General features: G+C 40.7%; 1 protein-coding gene across 7 annotated transcripts in view; it reads left to right on the top strand.

The window, feature by feature from the left end:
* galnt11 (UDP-N-acetyl-alpha-D-galactosamine:polypeptide N-acetylgalactosaminyltransferase 11 (GalNAc-T11)) overlaps positions 1–21,065 on the top strand; it is a 123,809-nt gene that overhangs the window by 101,164 nt on the left and 1,580 nt on the right. For all 7 annotated transcript variants that reach the window (XM_073054938.1, XM_073054936.1, XM_073054940.1 and 4 more), the window contains 5 exons: positions 1,086–1,203; positions 4,215–4,367; positions 6,276–6,500; positions 14,173–14,277; positions 17,402–17,539. In XM_073054938.1, coding sequence (XP_072911039.1) covers positions 1,086–1,203; positions 4,215–4,367; positions 6,276–6,500; positions 14,173–14,277; positions 17,402–17,539 — 739 coding nt within the window. The remainder of the gene's footprint in view (positions 1–1,085; positions 1,204–4,214; positions 4,368–6,275; positions 6,501–14,172; positions 14,278–17,401; positions 17,540–21,065) is intronic.

Raw genomic sequence — 21,065 nt, 5'->3', positions numbered from 1 at the left:
CTTGTATGCTTTTTATGTACGAGTTTTTCTTAACTTTTTTGCAGTCTGGGATAAAGGTTCCTTCATGAAAATATCAACTGGCAAATCTGCCTTTATGAAGGGGAATGTACTGCCTGATAATTTAAACCAAAATTTCTCTTGCAACCAGCGAAGGTATCGGAGATAACCAACCTTTATTTCTCTTTTCATTTTCACATTCAGCTTTTTTGTTATTGTTTCGTGCTGTTGAATTGTATCATTGGGTGTATTCTGAATTCTGCTTTCCTTTCTGTGATCCCCGTCCATGGAGGATGGCCATTGGCTCTTTGCATCTGTCTGGCAAAAATAAAAGTCCTCTTTTCAAGCACAAGTTCAACTTCCTTTTGAATGCTATCATCCCATCAGGCAGAACATGCCGGAAAATAATCTCTAAATTTCCTAATATTTTATAATTCTTTGCACTTTGTATCTGATACCCCTCTGCCATTTCTTTGAACTCATCTATGTCAACCTGCAGACCTTCCTGATCTTTTCATTTGATTTGCTATACCTCCTTGGTAAAATATTGCTATAATTCTTTCTGCCTCTGCCCAAATCCTGCAGGCTGGCATCCTCCTTTCCTGATTATTTTCCCCTCACACCAATAAATGTGCACATTTTCTCCCATCTTCCGTTGTCAGCAGATCCTTGTTTCCTACTTCTTGCTGCTGCTTCAATTTCTTGCCCAGTTTCTCCTAACACATCCACAGGTGGGAGGAAAATACCAGCATGATCTGGGGGTCACAGGAAGATAAATGGCTGTGCATTCAGTAGCTTGTAATCTGCTGATCTGACAATAGTTACTACTTTGTCAGCAGAGGGATATTGTTGCATAATACAGAAACCAGCGGGTTGAAAAGGGTTCTTTTTATTTTGGGGTTCAGCCATGCTGATACTCTCTAGGAAATACACATTTGATGATTTTTAGGAAAAGAACAGGGGACAACCATGTTCTAATGTCATTAAAATGCAGTTAGTGTATACAGAGTTAGAAACTGAAAGATAATTCAGATCTGATTCACTGGTATATACATTTACAAAGTTCTTTACAAATTCTTCCTACTCAGGTCACCTACAATGGCAGGAGGATTATTTGCAATGGACAGGCATTACTTCTATGAACTTGGACAGTATGACAGTGGCATGGATATTTGGGGAGGAGAAAATCTGGAAATTTCATTTAGGGTAATGCTATTTGAATTTTCCCTCAGTTTTAAAATATAGTAGAGTGCACTGTTTTATATAGTCAAATTTACTGAGATAAATTTCTTTCCAAATGATAATACGTAAACATTTTCTACAAATCTTGGTCAGATAAAGAGCTTAGTTATTTGTAAATATTTTCCCATTTCTCCCTTTGTCTGTCTCATTCTTAATTGGTATTTCCACGATCACTTCCTTGTGATACTTTCCCAATACAAGCCCCCCTTCTCTTATTTTCATCTGCACTTTCAAAATCTCAACTATCTACCGAGTAGCTCTCCCTTCACCTCAGCAACTGCCAAGCTAGCAATCTAGCATCATTTTTGATGTCTTAAGCCCCTGTTAAAATAATTGGTCTCTTCTCTTTCTGCCTGCTCCCTGAGATCCAAAGAAAATGATTTTGAACAGATTTATGAATAAATGCTTCTGAAGTGTGGATCCAATCATCTGTCTCTGCTGCATTTTATCTTTTCTCCAGTGTACCAGGCCAGACTTTTAAAGCTACCCCCCATCCTAGCCCTACACACCCATCATTTTCCCTTTACGTCAACTTGGAATTCCACCCTATTTCCACTAAACTGCTTAATCCACGCATTCATTCCTGAAATCTATACTGGCTGATACTGCTACTGGTTCATAGGTTCATTCCCATCAGGTAATGTATCCCTGTGCTCAAAAAGCAACCTTTGATCCCTCTGTCCTGAGATATTTTGTAACCTCCAAGTTTCCAAAAGACATAGGAGCAGGATTAGGCCATTCAACCCATTGAGTCTGCTCTGTCATTCCATCATGGCTGATTTATTATCCCTCTCAGCCCCATAAGACCATATTCCCATCTTCCAGAACTTGGGTGACAAAGATAATCCTCAGTTTCTTAGCTTGATGCAATGGTTTCACAAAGCTGACCACATACCAGCCTTTAAAAAAGGTACCTCTTTCATTCAACGGCACGGGATTGCACTTGTTCCCAGTCATTACTTTCCTCTCTATCCTTGGGAAACTGAATAAGGTTCTTCATGATCACAGTCTCTTATTTAGCCGTAAGATAAGTTTCCAACTTAATTTAAATATCATGCCAATGTGCCCATTTCCACCCACACAGCTCTGCCTTGCACTCAGCTCATCTTCTGATGAAACCCTCACCCTAATCTTTGCTACTTTAGGATAGACTCAGGTGAACATGTCTCACTTTTTCTGTTTTAAATGTAAGTTCTTTCAAAATTGCTGCTCTTCTCCCAACAAGTATGTTAGCATGTTGGCCCATCACTGTTTTCTTGCAGACTTGTGTTGGCTCCTGGTTGAGCAACACCTCATTTCTCATCCTTGGATTTCAGTTCCCTCCTAGATTTTGTTCCTACTTATATCCTTGTCTGCAGTCTTGGAGCCGGCCCAGAAATCTATGCTTTTCCAGTCATGCCTCTGCTTTGACAGTGGTGACGGTGACTGTGCCTTTGGCTGCTTAGGCCTTCGTCTGAAATTTCTCATTTTCTTTAAAGATCTCACTTAGAATCCACCTTTTGGTCCAAGCTTTGCATCTTCTGGTCTATATGTCTTATGTGGCTTGGTGTCAGAATTTGGAGTATTTGATGACTTTCCTAAGAAGGGATAAATTGCTGTGTTAAATAAATAACTTAAATACAGTGTAATAATATTTGTAGTTTGCAGCATCAGCATCCCAACTGTAGCTCAACTAGGTGAATGTCATGGGACATGTTAGGTTAAAAAAGTGGCCTTGTCTACCTTCAGTTAGCTTTAAATGTGCTTCAGAGAAGAACTGGCATTCTGGATAATTATTCCCCCCACCCAAGACCACTGCAAAAGTAGGTTATCCAGTTAATGCCAGGTTGTGGAAGCTCACTGCAGGCATTGATCCTACCTCACTATGGAGAAAGTAAAGAGCTTTGAGGCATCTTGAAATCACACAAGGCATTTTAATATTATATTTTTTCTTTTCCAAAGATGATGGTATTTCCATCCTTTATTCAGTGTATACATCTATGTAGAATTGACATGGAATAACCTGAATCATAATGGCTCCTACTGGAAGTATGTTTTAACGTCAAATTTTTTGAAGAATTTGAAAGGCAGGAGAAACCAAATACAAAACAAAATTAAAAAGTGGACTTATGATTCACATTCGTGACATGAATTCTATTTTGTGTCAGCCTGTTTTTAAGTCAACTTTATAACTGACCTGTCTCACTCTTTAATGTAGTTTTGTAAAGAGTCGGGCAATCCCTTGGTCAGACCTTCCCCTCCCTCGGTACTACAACACCTGGCCTCTGCTTGTCAGCTACTCCTAATGATTTTGTTGAAATTACCATTTGGAAATTTGCATTTCATTATAAACCAGTAGATTGGGCCTGCACAGCTGGTCTCTGGTCCCCAAGTAAGGCACCAACATACATAAATTTAAGGATTTCACAATAGTACTGTATCTTATTGCAGCTCAGGCAGTTAATGTGCAGGTCAACTCTTTAAAATGGAACTTCCACAAAACCGGTAAATCAAATTGGTAAATTGGTTTGCTATTATCACATGTACTTGAGTACAGTGAGAAACTTGGTTTACATACCATTCATACAGATCAGTTTATCACAACAGTGCATTGAGGTAATACAAGTTTAAAACCAGAACAGAGTGCAGAATAAACTGTTAGAAATACAGAGAAAGTGCCATGCCGACTGACAGTATAAGGTGCAAGGTCATAATGAGGTAGATTCTGAGGTCAAGAGTCCAGCTTATTGTACAGGAGATGGAATCAGTTGTCTTATGACAGTGGGGGTAGAAGCTGTCCTTGTTGCTTTCAGGCTCTGCCTAATTGGAGGGAGTGAGGGGTGGGGGAAGAAGAGTTAAATATCCAGGGTGAGTGGGGTTTTTGATTGTGAAAAATTAAAAACCTTCCTAGTTTCAGAAATATTAAGTTATGTCTGTTACTCGTGATTCCTGCTTTGTGCAATTTGGTAATATTCCCTCATTATCCTTTGGTTCAGATTTGGATGTGCGGTGGTCGGCTAGAAATAATTCCATGCTCCAGGGTAGGGCATATTTTCCGAAAACGCCGACCATATGGTTCGCCTAAAGGGCGGGATACCATGACGCACAATTCTCTTCGTCTGGCACATGTCTGGATGGATGAGTATAAGGTATGTTATATCATAGACCATATAAAGGATAAGTTATCAAGGTTGGATGTATAGAATGAGTTGCTTTGAGATGTAGCAAAAGTATTTCTGGTCCGTTTAAGATTGTTGGCCATTTGATATAATGGCTACAACACAAAAGCAGGTCATTCAGCTCACTGTATCCACTCTGGCTCTCTACCAGGTCTACACCCTGATGCTTGTAATATTTTCCCTCACAATATATTTTATCCATTTTCCTCCTCAAGACCACATTGGAACCTGCTTCCATCAGGGATTTCCAGATTCCAGACATATATAAAATTAAAAATGAGGATTTTTTTCTGTATAATAATTTTTAATTTAATTCATTTCTCTTTGCTTTGTATCTGTGACCCGTAGTTCATGGCCCCTCCTCCCACTGATCACTCTATCCAGATTCCATATCATATACTATCAAATCACTCCTCTGCTTTCTCCAAGAACACAGACCCAGCCTTCCCTAACTATCCTTCATTCCAGAAACTGTCGTCATAAATCTCTTCTGTATCTTCATGTACTTCCCATAGTGGGGTGACCAGCTATGAACACAAATCTCCAGCATGAATTCCCCGCTTTCCCACTCTAAACCTCTTATTAATGAAGCCACTTTCAATGATGTGTGCACCCATATTTCAGGCTCCTGCTCCTTCAGATCAGTATTCTATATTTCCTCGCCTCATTCTCTCAAATGAAATGCATCGTCGCACATTTTTCCTCATTAACTGCATCTTTCGTGCATCTGTCTATTCTACCAGCCTGTATGTATCCTTCTATAATTTATCACTATTATCTTCACATGGCTTTATGACAGTCTGATTGTTTCAGGATTCATATTTCAGATTTACTTTGGTAATAAATTTACCCTGAACTTTGAACTTTAATCAAATGCTGTGATTAATTTACGTAAATTTAATTATCTTCACGATATCTCTATCAAGATGTTTTCTTCTCCTATTATATAATTGTCAGGGTTTCTTCACTTCAAGGGTTTCAAAGGTACATTTAACAACAGAGAAATGTATACAATATACATCCTGAAATTCTTTTTCTTCGCAAACATCCACAAAAGCAGAGGAGAGCCCCAAAGAGTGAATGACAGTTAAATGTTAGAACCCCAAAGTTCCCCCCAACTCCCCTCCCTCCCACACATAAGTGGCAGTAAGCAATATTCCCCCCCCCCTAAATCCACCAGCTAAAAAAGCATCGACACCTGCCACTAAGCACTCAAGCGTGAGCAAAGCAACAGCAAAAACATAGACTTGCAGATACCCCAAAGACTTGGCGTTTCATCCAGTATTTGACATACCACAGGCTCTCTCGCCCCCCCCCTAATATGGGAGAAAGAGGTGTCTCTGTTTTCACAGCGAGCAGGGAGACATAACAAACAACTTGCTGGCTTACGATGTTAAAAGTCTGTTACATCACTTTTTTTTCTGAGCTCTGTGCCCAAAGATCTGCGCACACAGCTGTAGATATTCCGATTCCCCTGACAACACACGGGTCTCCTGCCGTGACACTAACTTTAGATCCACCCATCTCCAGAGCCCCGAGATCCTAGGCCTACAAAGCCGCGTTGAACTCTTAGGCCGAACCCTTGGCATGCCGAACAATAGCCGGTTATGAAACCCCGAGAGCGGGTCCCAATCCCGCAAAGAAGCGTAGTCAGCGTGTAATTCCAGGTCAGGGTCTTCAAAAGAATCCTGAAGGGGAAAATAAAGATACTGTATTAAAGATGGAAATAGAGCTAGCAGTTTCCAAAGATGCAAGCAAAGGAGTCGCTGTTTAGCGCCATCATCACTTGAGGCTTTAGAAAAATCTAAAGTTAAAGAAAAATCTAAAAATCATCTTCAATTTTAACTGCATAACTCTTTTCTTTAAAAAAATTTTCAGGAACAATACTTCGCCCTCCGGCCTGAGCTCATAGCCCAGAGCTACGGTAACATCAGTGAACGTGTTCAGTTGAGAAAGAGACTCGGTTGCAAATCATTCAAGTGGTACTTGGACAATATCTACCCAGAGATGCAAGTTCTTGGACCAAATGAAAAAGCCAGAGTGCAGCAGCCAGTATTGGTTAATAGAGCTCTGAAACGGCCAAAGGTTCTTCAGCATGGAAGGGTAAGGCTCAGTCACATCGTGCCAAATTAACAAAGACGTTTTGAAAAACTGTTCTAAAATCCTGGTGTTAGTTTTCAGAACTTCTAAGAGAGTATTATTAGTCCTTCTGTTGTACTTTTCAGTTTTTTTTGTGAAGTTTTTCAGTTACAGCATAATGGGTGTCTATAGTAATCTAGTATTATGATCATCCCAATTATCCTGAATTTCCACAACCAATATCTTAACACAAAATTTACAGCATTTAATTACTTGCTGTTTGCAACTTGCACCAAAATCTTTGACAATAAAAAAAACCAGGCTGCATTTTGAAGTATGAGTATCGACAGGAGTCTTGTCAGCCAAATAAATGAATTTAGTACAGGGTTTATGACAGTGGCCATAATAAATAGTTAATTATTGTTTGGAAAAATTTGTGACAGAAAAATACAGCAGGTTTTCCTTTTAAAAGCAGAGTGATATCCCTTGCAAGAAATGCAGTGGGTGGAAGATAATTAAAGCCAGTTAATGTGCACAAAATCACTTTCAATCATTCATACTAGTGCCCAATTGACGGTGAAAATAGTAATTTCCATCCTGATCAGAAACAACATTTTCACTGTATCCAGTCTAAGATGAAAGCTATCAAAAGTATCCTTTAATTTCCTCTGTTTGCTGGTCCTGCAGATTAGGTAAGAGATGCTCTACAGTAGAACAGAATGGGAGTAGAGCATATTACTACCTCTTGAAATCACAGTACAGAAGAATCCTCTCAGTCCCACAACCAAAGGATACTAGGTTTCCAACTGATTATGTTTGCATGTACAAAGCAAGGAGCTCTCCAAACTAAGCTAGAAATTTCCATCCATCAGCATCTCAGATATTCAGTATCCACATTATCCTCATATCTTGTTGCACATTCTTGGAGAGTGCCTCCTAAGTGAAGTTGTATGTAATGAACACTTGACAAGCATTAATGACAAATTGTGATAATTAATGTTAAACCTTTAAGTCTGGCAATAAAATATTAAGTATTTATGAAATCGTTATGGAAATACAGCATTTGCTCATGACTCTGCAACGTTGGATGATTTGTAGAATCTGAGGTGCACTCAAGTGGGAAACTTGCTGCATATTCTGTCACAGCAGGAGTGGTCAGATAAAGAGCTCTTTAGTGAATTGTGACTGATCTGCTCTAGTTACAGGCACATTATCAACTGTGCAAGTCTTTATTTATTTGTTAATTTATCTGTTGAGATACAGCATGGAATGGGCATTTCTGGACCTTCAAGTCACAAATCCTAGCCTAATCATGGGACAATTTACAATGACCAATTAACTGTTACATGTTTGGACTGTGGGAGGAAACCAGAGCACCCAGAGGAAACCCATGTGGTTATGGGAAGAATGTACAAACTCCTTACAGGCAGTGGCAGGAACTAAACCTGGGTCGCCAAAACCACTACACAACCGTGCTGTGCTGTGTGAAGAAGTGAAGAAAGGGAATGCAATGTTAGCATTCATTTCAAAAAGACTAGAATATAAAAGCAAGGTTGTAATATTCAGGGTTTGTATTGGTCAGACTGCACGTAAGAGTATTTTGAGCTCCTTATCTAAAAATAATGTGCTGGCATTGCAGAAGTTCCAGAGGAGGTGCGCAAGAATGATCCCAGGAATGAAAGGGTTAACATATGACGAGTGTTTGATGGCTCTGAGCTTGTACTTGCTGGAGTTTAAAAGAATGAAGGGGGCCCTCGTTGAAACCTATAAAATTTTGAAAGGCTTAGATAGAGTGGATATGGAGGGGATGTTTTCAATACTGGGGGGAGGAATACTGTCCCTTTAGAACAGAGATGAGGAGGAATAGCCAGAGGATGGTGAATCTGTGGAATTCATTGACATAGGCAGCTGTGGAGGCCAAGTTATTGGGTATATTTGAAGTGGAGGTTGATAGATTCTTGATCAGGTATTGGGGAAATGAACCTGGTCAGGTGTCAGATCTCTCAGTGGCAGAGCTTTTTGGAGGTAGTGATCATAACTCTTATCTCCTTTACCATAGCAGTGGAGTGGGATAAGAGCAGACAGTTTGGGAAAACATTTAATTGGGGTAGGGGGAAATATGATGCTATTAGGCAGGAACTTGGAAGCAGATGTTCTCAGGGAAATGCACGGCAGAAACGTGGTAAAAGTTCAGAGAACATTTGCATGGTGTTCTGCAGAGATATGTTCTATTGAGACAGAAAGGATAGTAGGGTAAAAGAACCATGCTGTACTAAGGATGTGGAAAATCTAGTTAAGAAGAAAAGAAATGCTTATGAAAGTTTAAGAAACTAGGTACTGATGGAGTTCTAGAAAATTGGCAGGAAGGAGCTTAAGAATGAAATTAGGAGAGTAAGAAGTGGCCATGAGAACTTGGCGAGCAAAATTAAGAAAAACCCCAAGGCATTGTACAAGTACATGAAGAGCAAGAGGATGAGTCGTGTGAGAATAGGACCAATCAGGTGCGATAGTCGAAATGTGTGCATGGAGTCAGAGGAGGTAGCGGAGGTACTTAATGAATACTTTGCTTCAGTATTCACCAGTGAAAAGGACCTTGGCAATTGTGGGGATGATTTACAGCAGACTGAAACACTTGAATATATAGACATTAAGAAAGAGTGTGTGCTGGAGCTTTTGAAAAGCATTAAACATAGAAACCCTACAGCACAATACAGGCTCTTCGGCCCACGAGGTTGTGCCCAACATGTCCCTACCCTAGAAATTACTAGGGTTACCCATAGCCCTCTATTTTTCTAAGCTCCATGTACCTATTCAGGACTCTCTTAAAAGACCCTATCGTATCCACCTCCACCACTGTTGCCAGCAGCGCATTCCACACACTCACCACTCTCTGGAATGGTGGTATAGAATCAAGGGCCCAATCCTCCTCCTGTGTCTTATGATCTTATTATGTGAATCCATAGCTAGAGTCCATTGCAGACCCAGCCAGAGTACAAGACTTGAAACATAGAATGTATTGAATTTGCTGGGAAGTACTAGGCATTGGAATCATTATTTGAAAATTTCCAGTGTCCAACTTATCATGGGCTCTAGATGATCCTTGGATTTTGATTGCACTGTATTTCAGTCACTGGGGTCTGTTTCCGGAGAAGTGCCTGGACCTAACTGATTTTATTTCCATGATCTATAGGTGGAAAGAAACAGCTTTTTAACTATTTCTGCTGCTCTGATGAAGTGGGTATAGACTAGGAAGGTCTGTTGTTCATGGATCTTATTCCAGAGGCTAGTCAGTGAAATGGAACCAACATATTAAACAGTTGCTTAAGTAACAGAGCAACTCAAATCAATCTGTCCTTCTGTCAAACAAAGGAAGGTGGGATTTTCTGGTGGCTACCTACTTCCCACTCTGATATGTCGGTCCATGGCCTCCTGTACTACAATGATGAGGGCACTTTCAGGTTGGAGAAGCAACAACTCCTATTCCATCTGGGTAGCCACAAACCTGATGACGTGAACATAGAGTTCTCTAACTTCTGGTAACTTTCTCTCCCTTCCCCCTTCTCCCTTTATCCATTCTGGGTTTCCACTGCCCCTTCTCTTTTCCTCATCTGCCCATCACCTCCCTCTGCTGTCTCTCCTCTTCCTTTTCTCTCCCCCCCCCCCCCCAACCTTGTTCCTTTCCAGTCCTGACATTGACAGTTTATTCCTCTCTATTGATGCTGCCTGACCTGCTGAGTTCCTCCAGCAGTTTGTATGTGTTGCTCTGGATTTTCTGTAAAATCTCATGTGTTTATAATTTACAAACCTGTCCTGCCAGCTGGATTCCTGTAAAAAAAAAGATAAAGCCATTTGCTCAGTTACACCTGATAGTATTCATCTCCTTAATGCTGAAGGGAACAATTGGCTAACCTCATTTTCATTATCCACCAACACAGCCTGGAAGCCCCAGAAGCCAGCAACCTGAAGTGCAATAACTTCAATTCGGTTCCTGCCTCAGATTATTGGTTGCGATTCTTGTGGTACAAAATGACTCAGTGAGACAAGCTTCTTAAAAACATGTGTTGCTTTAAGTAGTGAAAAAGAAATCTTGAAAAACAAAGAAAATTGTCTCTGAAATGTTAGGTCCTTGCTGAATATAACTGCTGTGATAATATTGGCTATACCTACTCCGGTTTCCTTCACTCTGTCCTTGGAGAAATACTTCTCAATATTCTGTCGCCTATAACACATTCCACTGTGGCAATTGTCAGTGTGACATGTGAAATGTTTAAAAGTGTAGAATTATTTAGTCCAGTAATGGATGCAATAATAGAACTTGCATCCAGTAATTTCACAGAAATAATGCATTCTTAAAGTATTCTAAATTCTGCATTGTTAAACTATTGCTCAATTCTCCAAAATGTGATAACTTCATAGGACTATGACAGTTAGTTCACCAACATTCAGTAGTGTTTGACAATCATTTTTTTCCTGTCGATTTCTGTGAATCAGTTTAACTGAAGGGCAATTAATGTGCTGTAATAAGATTGGAATTAATTCAGAACCCTTGAGAAATAAAATGGCTACAGTGCTTTGCAGAGAAGTGAGTAACCTTTGCATAATTAAATTATTTGTTCCCTGAGTAATCTTTCATTTCTCCTTATTCCTGTCCAGTAATGTTTCAGCCTTTATGAATGTGGTGGGCATTGTTCCCAAGTTTATCCCGGCTGCTGGACAAACCTATGTTTATGCCTGTGCATCTGTACCAAAACTCTGCAATGTAAAAAGCAAGAGTATTCAAGGTGGAAACAGGAAGTTTAAACTGTTTTGTATTAACATGTACTGGATACCTATCACATTGAAGTCAATCTTGCAAGTTGACCATACCTAGTATCAAGTATGAAGCATGTTGATACATTTCTGTGAAACTGCTTCAGTTTGTAATTGTAATTGGATGAAACTGTTTATATTAATAAGTGTAAAATCTATATATAAAAAAATCTGTAGAGTTTTAAATCAAGTTCCCGAGCTCCAGTGGCAGTACTTGCCAGTCTCTGGAGTGTGGTTATATTGCTTTACTGCTAACCTGTCCTGTACCTGTGAGACCAATTAATCCCTCTTGGGAAGTATTTTAAACACTCTACCTCAGTTAATTACTGCTGCTCATCAATTTCCCTTTCTCAGTTAGTTATAAAAAATATCATTGTAAAATGGCTGGCTTCCTTTTTTCATTCTTTGATATTGCTTTTCATTTTCAACAGATTGTGAGAGTCTTGTGTTTGAAATAAAACACGTTATAAAGAAACTCATGGCTCTTTCAACTAATTTGCTTTTGGCCAAAACTCTAAAACCAAAACCTGTATTGATCTAATGTGCAGTGACAGGACTGTATTAACCAGTGAATTGGAAATATAGAGGGTTCAGTGAACAATCTACTGTGCACTACAGGAAAATCATCTATAGAATGGAACAAGAACTTGTAGTCATAACTATTGTGAGATTTTCCAAAAATAACAGGGTGATTGCTCCCTAAGTTGCAATGATGGTAACATAAATTGTAGGGTTAAAATCAATTCCAGTCACCTACATCAGAATGATCTCTAGCTGTGATTGATGGGAGAATCACCAATCACTTCCACTGCAGCTAGTGCTAATATTTTACACTGGAAACAGCAGCTGATGAGGCAAAAGTTCCTTGAATGTTTTGTGGGGGGAAAAATTCCCTTAAGTGTTTGCATTTTCAAGTGAGAAGGAAAATTGAGGTTTTGACTCAGCTAAAGAAACTGAGTATATAGAAATGAGTGCTGGGTCATGCAACACAAATGAGCTGTTTTGGTGCTTGTCAATATTGATCATGATGCCCTTTTTACACTAATCATTTGCCTGCATTAGGTCTGTGTCCTTCTACATCTGTGTTGTCAGCTGATAAAGTGAAATAGGTTTTCTGAGGTCTAGTTTCTGACTCTAGCACATCCTGAAGCAACTGGTAATGAAATGGATGGGTTGGTGCCAGCATCCACAGGGTCATTTCACATTGCATGTGCACATAGAGTAGAAGTTGACATATCAACCTCTGTGAGGCTGATAAATTGCTTAGCTGTGGGAGGGATGTCAATAAGCTAGAAAGATGCAGATACGTGACAATGACTGGAGTATTTGAGTTGTAAGGAAAGATTGCGTAGCGTGAGGCTGTTTACCCTGAAATGGAGGAGGCACAGGGGTGACCTTGATGGACAGAGTAAACTGATACACTAATTTTCCAGGAACAGGGGAGTCTAAAATCTAGAGGACATAGGTTTAAAGTGAGAGGAGAAAGATTTAAAGGGAATCTGAGGGAAAAGTTTCTCCACACAGAGTGGTGGGATGAAACAAGTTGCCAAAGGAAATGGTAAGAGTGGGGACAATTACAGTGTTTAAAAGACTTTTAGAAGAGTACATATATTGAAAGGAAAAGTTTAAGGGGTAGGTGCCAAACACAGGCAAATAGGACTAGCCAAGGTAGGCATCTTGTTTGGCTGAAGGAGCCATTTCTATGCTGTATGACTTTGAGTTAAATATTAAGTTATTTATTTCTACTGTGAGATAAATATATATCTAAATCACAAATTGCTTAAAAGTGGTAACAAGTCATGAGGAACATCCGAGAAGTGAGATTGGAGACCCTGAGGAACTAGTTTTGGCATGTATATGTCACAGTAATTAGTACATGTATCTGAAGAGATAATCACAGATAGCAATTGAGTTAGGAAACTGACATCTATGATAGATAAAAGGAAACTCATTAACAGACCTCCAAGCCTTATAACAGGACATTTCTCAGGAGACGATGACGGAAGCTCAAGAGGTATGGAGTTAGAATCTGAAGGTGGAGAGTAGGAACTGAGCAACCTCACATGTGGGTGGCTGTTGGGAGGCTTCTTAAATTCAAAGAGTATGACAGTGATTTGATTTGATTTGCTAGGGGAAGGAGAAGGGGATTCTTCAAATCCAAAAGGAATTTTTGTTGAATTTATTCTGGGGATACTGATCTTGCTGAGAACATCAGAATTCATTGTCCACCAGTGTTTACCCTCAAACTGAGGAGGCAGTTAAAAGTCAGAGTCGATCACATTGGTGATTCTTAAGGCTTGGAGGTCAGAATTTGGTAAGACACATTTCCTTTTGAATAGTTATGAATGGACCACGTATAACAATCCTATAGTTTCATGATTGCCATGAGTAATACCAGCTTTTAATTATAATATTATTTAATTACTTGAATTTAAATTCCCCAGCTGCTGTGGTGTAATTTGTGGATGGTCTGGACTGCCAGATGCCAGCCTAGTAACCTCTTCCCCATGTTATCATATGCGTCTGACAGGTCAGACTTAAGGAAGTAAGATACTCATTGGACCAGACCAGAACCACTGTCACTGTAAATCTGTAAATTAACTCGGGAGAAATATCTAGATGTAAAAAGTAATTAGAATGTATTATTGCAGTCAAGGGAGGGCTGATAATATCAGTCAAAGCTCTCAATCTATTTGTTATTATAATGGATCCCTCCTGTAGAACTGAATACACTTTGTGGGCCACTTTTTCTTATGTATCAATAACCTGAGCCTCATCTGTGTGAGTAATTAGAATGCAAGCATTTTATGTGCCACGTCTGGGAACCATTGGATAGATGAATCCCATTTTGATGTGATGTGACCAAACTTGGTGCCTGTCTTCACAGATAAGACATCTACAGACAGCCAAATGTATCAGTGCTCAGAACCATCCTAGCCAAAAAGGAGGAATAGTGATAGTCAAAGAATGCAACTTATCAGACCCAGATCAGGTGAGTAGGTTGTTCCTACTGGGTTTGGGTTATAACCAGCTCACTTAGACTTTCTGTACTAAGTTGGGGAGATGAAAATGCTGAATTTAATTTGTGATTTTGTTTTGATAAGTAAACCCTTAGCACATAGAACAGTACAGGCTTTTTGGCCCACAGTGTTGTGCTGAACTTTTAGCCTATTCTAAGATCAGTGTAACCCTTCCCTCCCACAGAGCCCTCCATTTTTCTATCTGCCCTTTCTGCTTTCCACAGGGATCACTCCCTACGTGACAGCCTTGTCCATTCGATTGCCCCCCCCCCCCATCCCTTCCCACCGATCTCCCTCCTGGTACTTATCCTTGTAAGCGGAACAAGTGCTACACCTGCCCTTACACTTCCTCCCTCACCAGCATTCAGGGTCCCAGACAGTCCTTCCAGGTGAGGCGACACTTCACCTGTGAGTCGGCTGGTGTGATATACTGCGTCCGGTGCTCCCGGTGTAGCCTTCTATTTACCCGACGCAGACTGGGAGACCGTTTCGCTGAACACCTACGCTCTGTCCGCCGGAGAAAGCAGGATCTCCCAGTGGCCACACATTTTAATTCCAGGTCCCATTCCCATTCCGATATGTCTATCCATGGCCTCCTCTATTGTCAAGATGAAGCCACACTCAGGTTGGAGGAACAACACCTTATATTCTGTCTGGGTATCCTCCAACCTGATGGCATGAACATTGATTTCTCTAACTTCTGTTAATGCCCCTCCTCCCCTTCTTACCCATCCCTTATTTATTTATTCATTAATTCCCCCTTTTTTCTCTCTCTGTCCCTCTCAATCACTCCTTGCCTGCTCTCCACCTTCCTCTGATGCTCCCTTTCCCCTTTCTTTCTCCCTAGGCCTCCCGTCCTATGATCCTCTCCCTTCTCCAGCTCTGTATCCCTTTTGCCAATCATCTTTCCAGCTCTTAGCTTCATCCCACCCCCTCCTGTCTTCTATCATTTCAGATCTCCCTTCCCCCTCCCGCTTTCAAATCTCTTACTATCTGTTCTTTCAGTTAGTCCTGACGAATGGTCTCGGCCCGAAACATCGACTGTACTTTTTCCTATAGATGCTACCTGGCCTGCTGCGTTCCACCAGCATTTTGTGTGTGTTGCTTGAATACACCCAATGACCTGGTCTCCACAGTTGCACCTGGCAGCACATTCCACAAATTCACTAAAGAAATTTCTCTGCATCTCTGTTTGGTTGGATACACTTTGTGTGCCTCTCTATCCTGATGCTGTGCCCTCTTGTCCTAGACCCTCCCACCATGGGAAACATCCTTTTCACATTTACTCTGTCTAGTCCTTTCAACATTCAAAAGGTTTCAATGAGATCCCCCCTCATCCTTCTAAATTCCAGTGAGCACAGACCTAGAGACATTGAATGTTCCTTGTATGATAACCCTTTCATTCCTGGAATCATCCTTGTGAACCACCTCTGGAACCTCTCCAATGCCAACAAATCTCTTCTAAGATGAGGAGCCCAAAACTGTTCAAAATATTCAAGGTGAGGCCTCACCAGAGCCTCAAAAAACCTCAGCATCACATCTCTGCTCTTGTATTCTAGACCTCTTGAAATGAATGCTAACATTGCATTTGCCTTCCTCACCACTGACTCAACCTGCAAGTTAACCTTCAGTGTGTTCTTCACAAGGATTCCCTAGTCCTTTTGCATAGCAGATTTTTGAATTTTCTCCCCATTTAGAAAATAGTCTGCACATTTATTTCTACTACCAAAATGCATGACCATGCGTTTTCCAACATTATATTTCATTTGCCACTTACTTGCCCATTCTCCTAATCTGTCTAAGTCTTTCTGCAGCCTACCCGTTTCCTCAACACTACCTGCCCCTCCACTAATCTTCATATCATCTGCAATCTTGGCAACAAAGCCATCTATTCCATCATCTAAATCATTTATATACAGCATAAAAAGAAGTGGTCCCAACACTGACCCCTGTGGAACACCACTAGTCACTGGCAGCCAACCAGACAAGGATCCTTTTATTCCCACCCACTGCCTCCTACCAATCAGCCAATGCTCTAATCATCTTAGTTGCTTTCCTGTAATACCACGGGCTCTTAACTTGGTAGCAGCCTCATGTGTGGCACCTTGTCAAAAGCCTTCTGAAAGTCCAAATATACAACATCCACTGAATCCCTTTCATCTATCCTACTTGTAATCTGATCAAAGAATTCTAACAGGTTCGTCAGGCAGGATTTTCCTTTAAGCAAACCAACATGGTTTGTCCTATCTAGTCCTGTGTCACCAAATACTTCATTACCTCATCCTTGACAGTTGACTCTAACATCTTCCCAACCACTGAGGTCAGGCTAACTGGCCTATAATTTCCTTTATGCTGCCTTCCTCCTTTCTTAAAAGAGTGGAATGATATTTGTAATTTTCCAGTCCTCTGGCACCATGCCAGAGTCCAATGATTTTTGAAAGATCATTTCTAATGCCACCACAATCTCTACTGCTACCTCTTTCCAAACCTTAGGGTGCAGTTCCTCTGGTCCAGGTGACTGATGTACCTTTAGGTCTTTCAGCTTTTTGAGCACCTTCTCCCTTGTAATAGTAACTGCACCTACTTCTCTTCCTTCACACCCTTCAACATCTGGCACACTGCTAGTGTCTTCCACAGTGAAGACAGATGCAAAATACTCATTTAGTTAATTGGCCATCTCCTTCTCCCCTATTATTATTTCCCCAGCCTCATTTTCTAGCGGTCCTATATCCATTCTCATCTCTCTTTTATTTCCCTTCTTCCTCCCAACCGCCATCCAATTTCGAAATGAACATTGAACCCGTGAAAGCGAGTTCATTTTTAAATTATTTGTTTTTGCACTATTTAATTAAACTAATACACACATGTATATACTTACTGTAAATCCTTTATTTTTTCCTATATTTATCATTGTACAGCTGCCAGTAAATTAACAAATTTCCCAACATATGCTGGTGATATTAAACCTGATTCTGATGATCCCTTTAAGTCAGAAGATTTTCAGAAGCTGAGTTCAAGCACAGAACGATAGAAGACAAGTTTCTGTTTGTGTATTTGATTTGTATTTACTATTCTCATCGGTGGTGGTATTTGCAGGTTTGGGTTTATAATGAAGAACACGAACTAATTCTTGCCAACCTTCTCTGCTTGGACATGGCAGAGACTCACCAATCAGATTCTCCACGTCTTATGAAATGTCATGGGTCTGGGGGATCCCAACAGTGGATTTTGGGGGTAAGCAGTTTTTTTTTTACTTTGAGGTGCTAGAGCATCTTTGATTAATTGCAATGCCTAATGTTTAAGTAAACTTGCAACAAATCATTACATAATTCTTACCGGGTGCTTAGTAATATAGCGGTTAGCACAATGCCATTACAGCTTGGGGCTTCAGAGTTCGGAGTTCAATTCCGGAGTTGTCTGTAAGGAATTTTTATGTTCTCCCCATGACTGCATGTTTCCTCCATGTTCTCTGGTTTAGAGATCTTGGGAAGTACAGCTCAGAAACAGGCCCTTCAGCCAATATAGTTCAGGCCAAAACCATTTAAACTGCCTACTTCTATCGACCTGTACTGGAACCAGAGCCCTCCATATCCCTACTATCCATGTACCTATCCAAACGTCTCTTAAATGCTGAAATTAAGCTCACAAGCACCACTTGTGCTGGCAGCTCATTCCACACTTTCGTGACCCTCTGAGTGAATAAGTTTCCCCTCAAGTTCTCTTTAAACTTCTCACCTTTCACCCTTAATCCATGACCTCTGGTTATAGTCCCACCCAACCTCAGTGGATAAAGCCTACTTGCATTTACCCTATATTTAACACACATAGTTTTGTATACCTCGATCAAATCTCTTCTCAGTCTTCTACATTCTAAAACAATACAGTGCTAATCTATTCTTATAATTCAGGTCCTCCAGACCTGGCAACATTCTTGTAAATTTTCTCTGAACTCTTTCAACATTGTTTATATCTTTCCAGTAGGTAGGTGACCAAAACTGCAGACACTACTCCAAATTAGGCCTCACCAACATCTCCTGTACTCACTGCTTTGATTAATAAAGGCTTTCTTTACGACCCTATTTACTTGTGATGCCACTTTCAATGGAAGTCCTTCCATAGGAAGACACAGTGGTTAATAGGTAAATTGGACATTGTAAATTGTCCGGTGAACAACACACACAAAATGCCGGTGATTAGGTTAGGGTTAAATAGCTGGGTTGCTGGCCAGAACTGTGCTGTATCTCTAAATAAATAAATAGCTCCATAGTAAAATGCGTGTAAAGGGGTTTTATAATATGTTAAAAGTACATTTTGAGCGTTTTTACTTTTGCACTGCTACGTTTCACTTCCCACAGTTAGTCAGTTAGACTTAATCCCAGTAATCAGGAATGTTGACATTAAGTGATAACACAGGAGGCAGAAATGACTAATGAGACCCCCTCCTAAAAATCTGTCAGCCGGCAAAATTACGGAAAGTCCTGTCGATAATGCTATTAAACAGCACTTACTCATCATTAACTTGCTCATAGTGTTTGTCTACCCAAGATCACTTGGCTCAAGCCCTCAGTTTCTATATGGAATTTTATAATGGAATAAAATACTCAATTTAGTAGGAGATTGTTCCTGATGTCAAAACATTAAGACATGCTGGTAAAATTGAAATCAATGGGAAATGTTTCTTGACATTCAATCACCTCACCACCAGGACAGCCTGCAGGAATTCCTTAGAGTAGTGTCCTAGGCTCAACCATTTTCACTTACTTCATCGATGACCTTCCTTCTAAAGTTGGAATAAGTGCAACTTGGTTAAATTCTATTCACAAGTCCTCAGAAAACTAAACAACTGATGCAGCAGGAACTACCATCTTCAATATACAGAGTCTCACCAAATGATCAGAGACTCAACTACAAGGAAATCTGCAGATGCTGGAAATTCAAACAACACACAAAATGCTGGTGGAACACAGCAGGCCAGGCAGCATCTATAGGGAGAAGCACTGTCAATGTTTCGGGCCGAGACCCTTCGTCAGGACTAACTGAAAGGAAAGATAGTAAGAGATTTGAAAGTAGGAGGGGGAGGGGGAAATGCAAAATGATAGGAGGAGACTGGAAGGGGTGGGGTGAAGCTGAGAGCCTGAAAGGTGATTGGCAAAAGTGATACAGAGCTGGAGAAGGGAAAGGACCATGGGACGGGAGGCCTAGGGAGAAAGAAAGGGGGAGGGGAGCACCAGAGGGAGATGGAGAACTGGCAGAGTGATGGGCAGAGAGAGGAAAAAAGAGGAGGGGGGAGAAAAACTAAATATATCAGGGATGGGGTAAGAAGGGGAGGAGGGACATATTTAATGGAAGTTAGAGAAGTCAATGTTCATGCCATCAGTTTGGAGGCTACCCAGCCAGTATATAAGGTGTTGTTCCTCCAACCTGAGTGTGGCTTCATCAATGACTCAAATAGACCAGATTCAAAAGCTGTGGCACCATAGAAAATTCTCCTAGCTAAGAAATGCGGCTTCAACACTCTTATAGCACAATATAAGACAAAGTAGCCTACTCGGTAGCTCATCCAACTTCCTAAACTTTCAATTCTGTACACCACTGGCACACTGGGCCTGCAATATGTGCCATCTACAAAAAGAACTTCAATTTCTTATGTAGATGACTCCAAAATGCCTCTCAGAGTTGTGTCTGCTCTCATCAAATGGACAATGCCGTCATGAAAAATAGAATCCCCACATGCAGGTTATCCACCAAAACTCACACCATCCTGTCTTGGAAATAACTTGTCTTTGGTGTTGAGTCTAAAACATGGAACTTCTGACTCAACAGAGCTGTGGCAGTACCATCTGCATTAATTAATTCACTACCACCTTCTCGAGAGCAATAGGGAATAAATGCCAGTAATGGCTGGATCATGAAAAAAATAACGAATGGGTGGCTGCATTTGTAACGTCATCATAGCTTTGAGAGGGATGATAGATTGGAGATAATATGAGGCTAATTGAGCAAAACTAAGGGACTAACATGCTGTAGGTATCTGCAACTGAGGGAAAGGTGAGGCAAAATTTTGACAAGTGCTTAAGCCCCTGGAGAGGTAACAATGGGAACTTTCAATTGCTGTATTAACTGGAGGTTCTGCATGAAACTATAGTGCTCAGATAATTTCTAACAAAATCAGGAATTGTAAGCCAATATGCAGCAATGAGCAGCAGCAATTCTGGGTTTAATTTCAAGCAATGAGCAGGTGGTAGATGAGTTAATTGGAAAATACTTTTATGGTGGTCATCATTCAGTTTGATCTTAATAATGGAAAATGAAACGTAATCACAAGAAAGTCTGCAGATGCTGGAAATACAAAGCAACACACACAAAATGCTGAAGGAACTCAGCAGGTCGGGCAGCATCCACGGAAAAGAACAAATAGTTGACATTTCGGGCTGAGACCCTTTCTCAGGACTGGAAAGGAAGGGGAAGATGCCAGAATACAAGGGTGCCAAGAGGGGATGGAGGCTAGCTGGAAGGTGATAGGTGAGGACAGGGGTGGGCAGTGAAAGGCAGGTGAGAAGAGGTAAGAGGCCTGAGTGGGGAATAGAAATTTTTTTTTCACCGTAAGGAGAAATTGATATTTATGCCATCAGGTTGGAGGTTACCCAGGCAGAATATAAGGTGTAGCTCCTCCACCTTGAGGGTAGCTTCATTGAGGCACAAGAGGCCATGGACCAATATGTCAGAATGGAAATAGATATTGGAATTACACCGTGAAGTT

This window comes from Hemitrygon akajei, chromosome 8 (genome assembly GCF_048418815.1).
Source record: "Hemitrygon akajei chromosome 8, sHemAka1.3, whole genome shotgun sequence".
NCBI classification, from domain to species: Eukaryota; Metazoa; Chordata; class Chondrichthyes; order Myliobatiformes; family Dasyatidae; genus Hemitrygon; species Hemitrygon akajei.
This window is presented reverse-complemented; position numbering and strand designations above follow the sequence as displayed.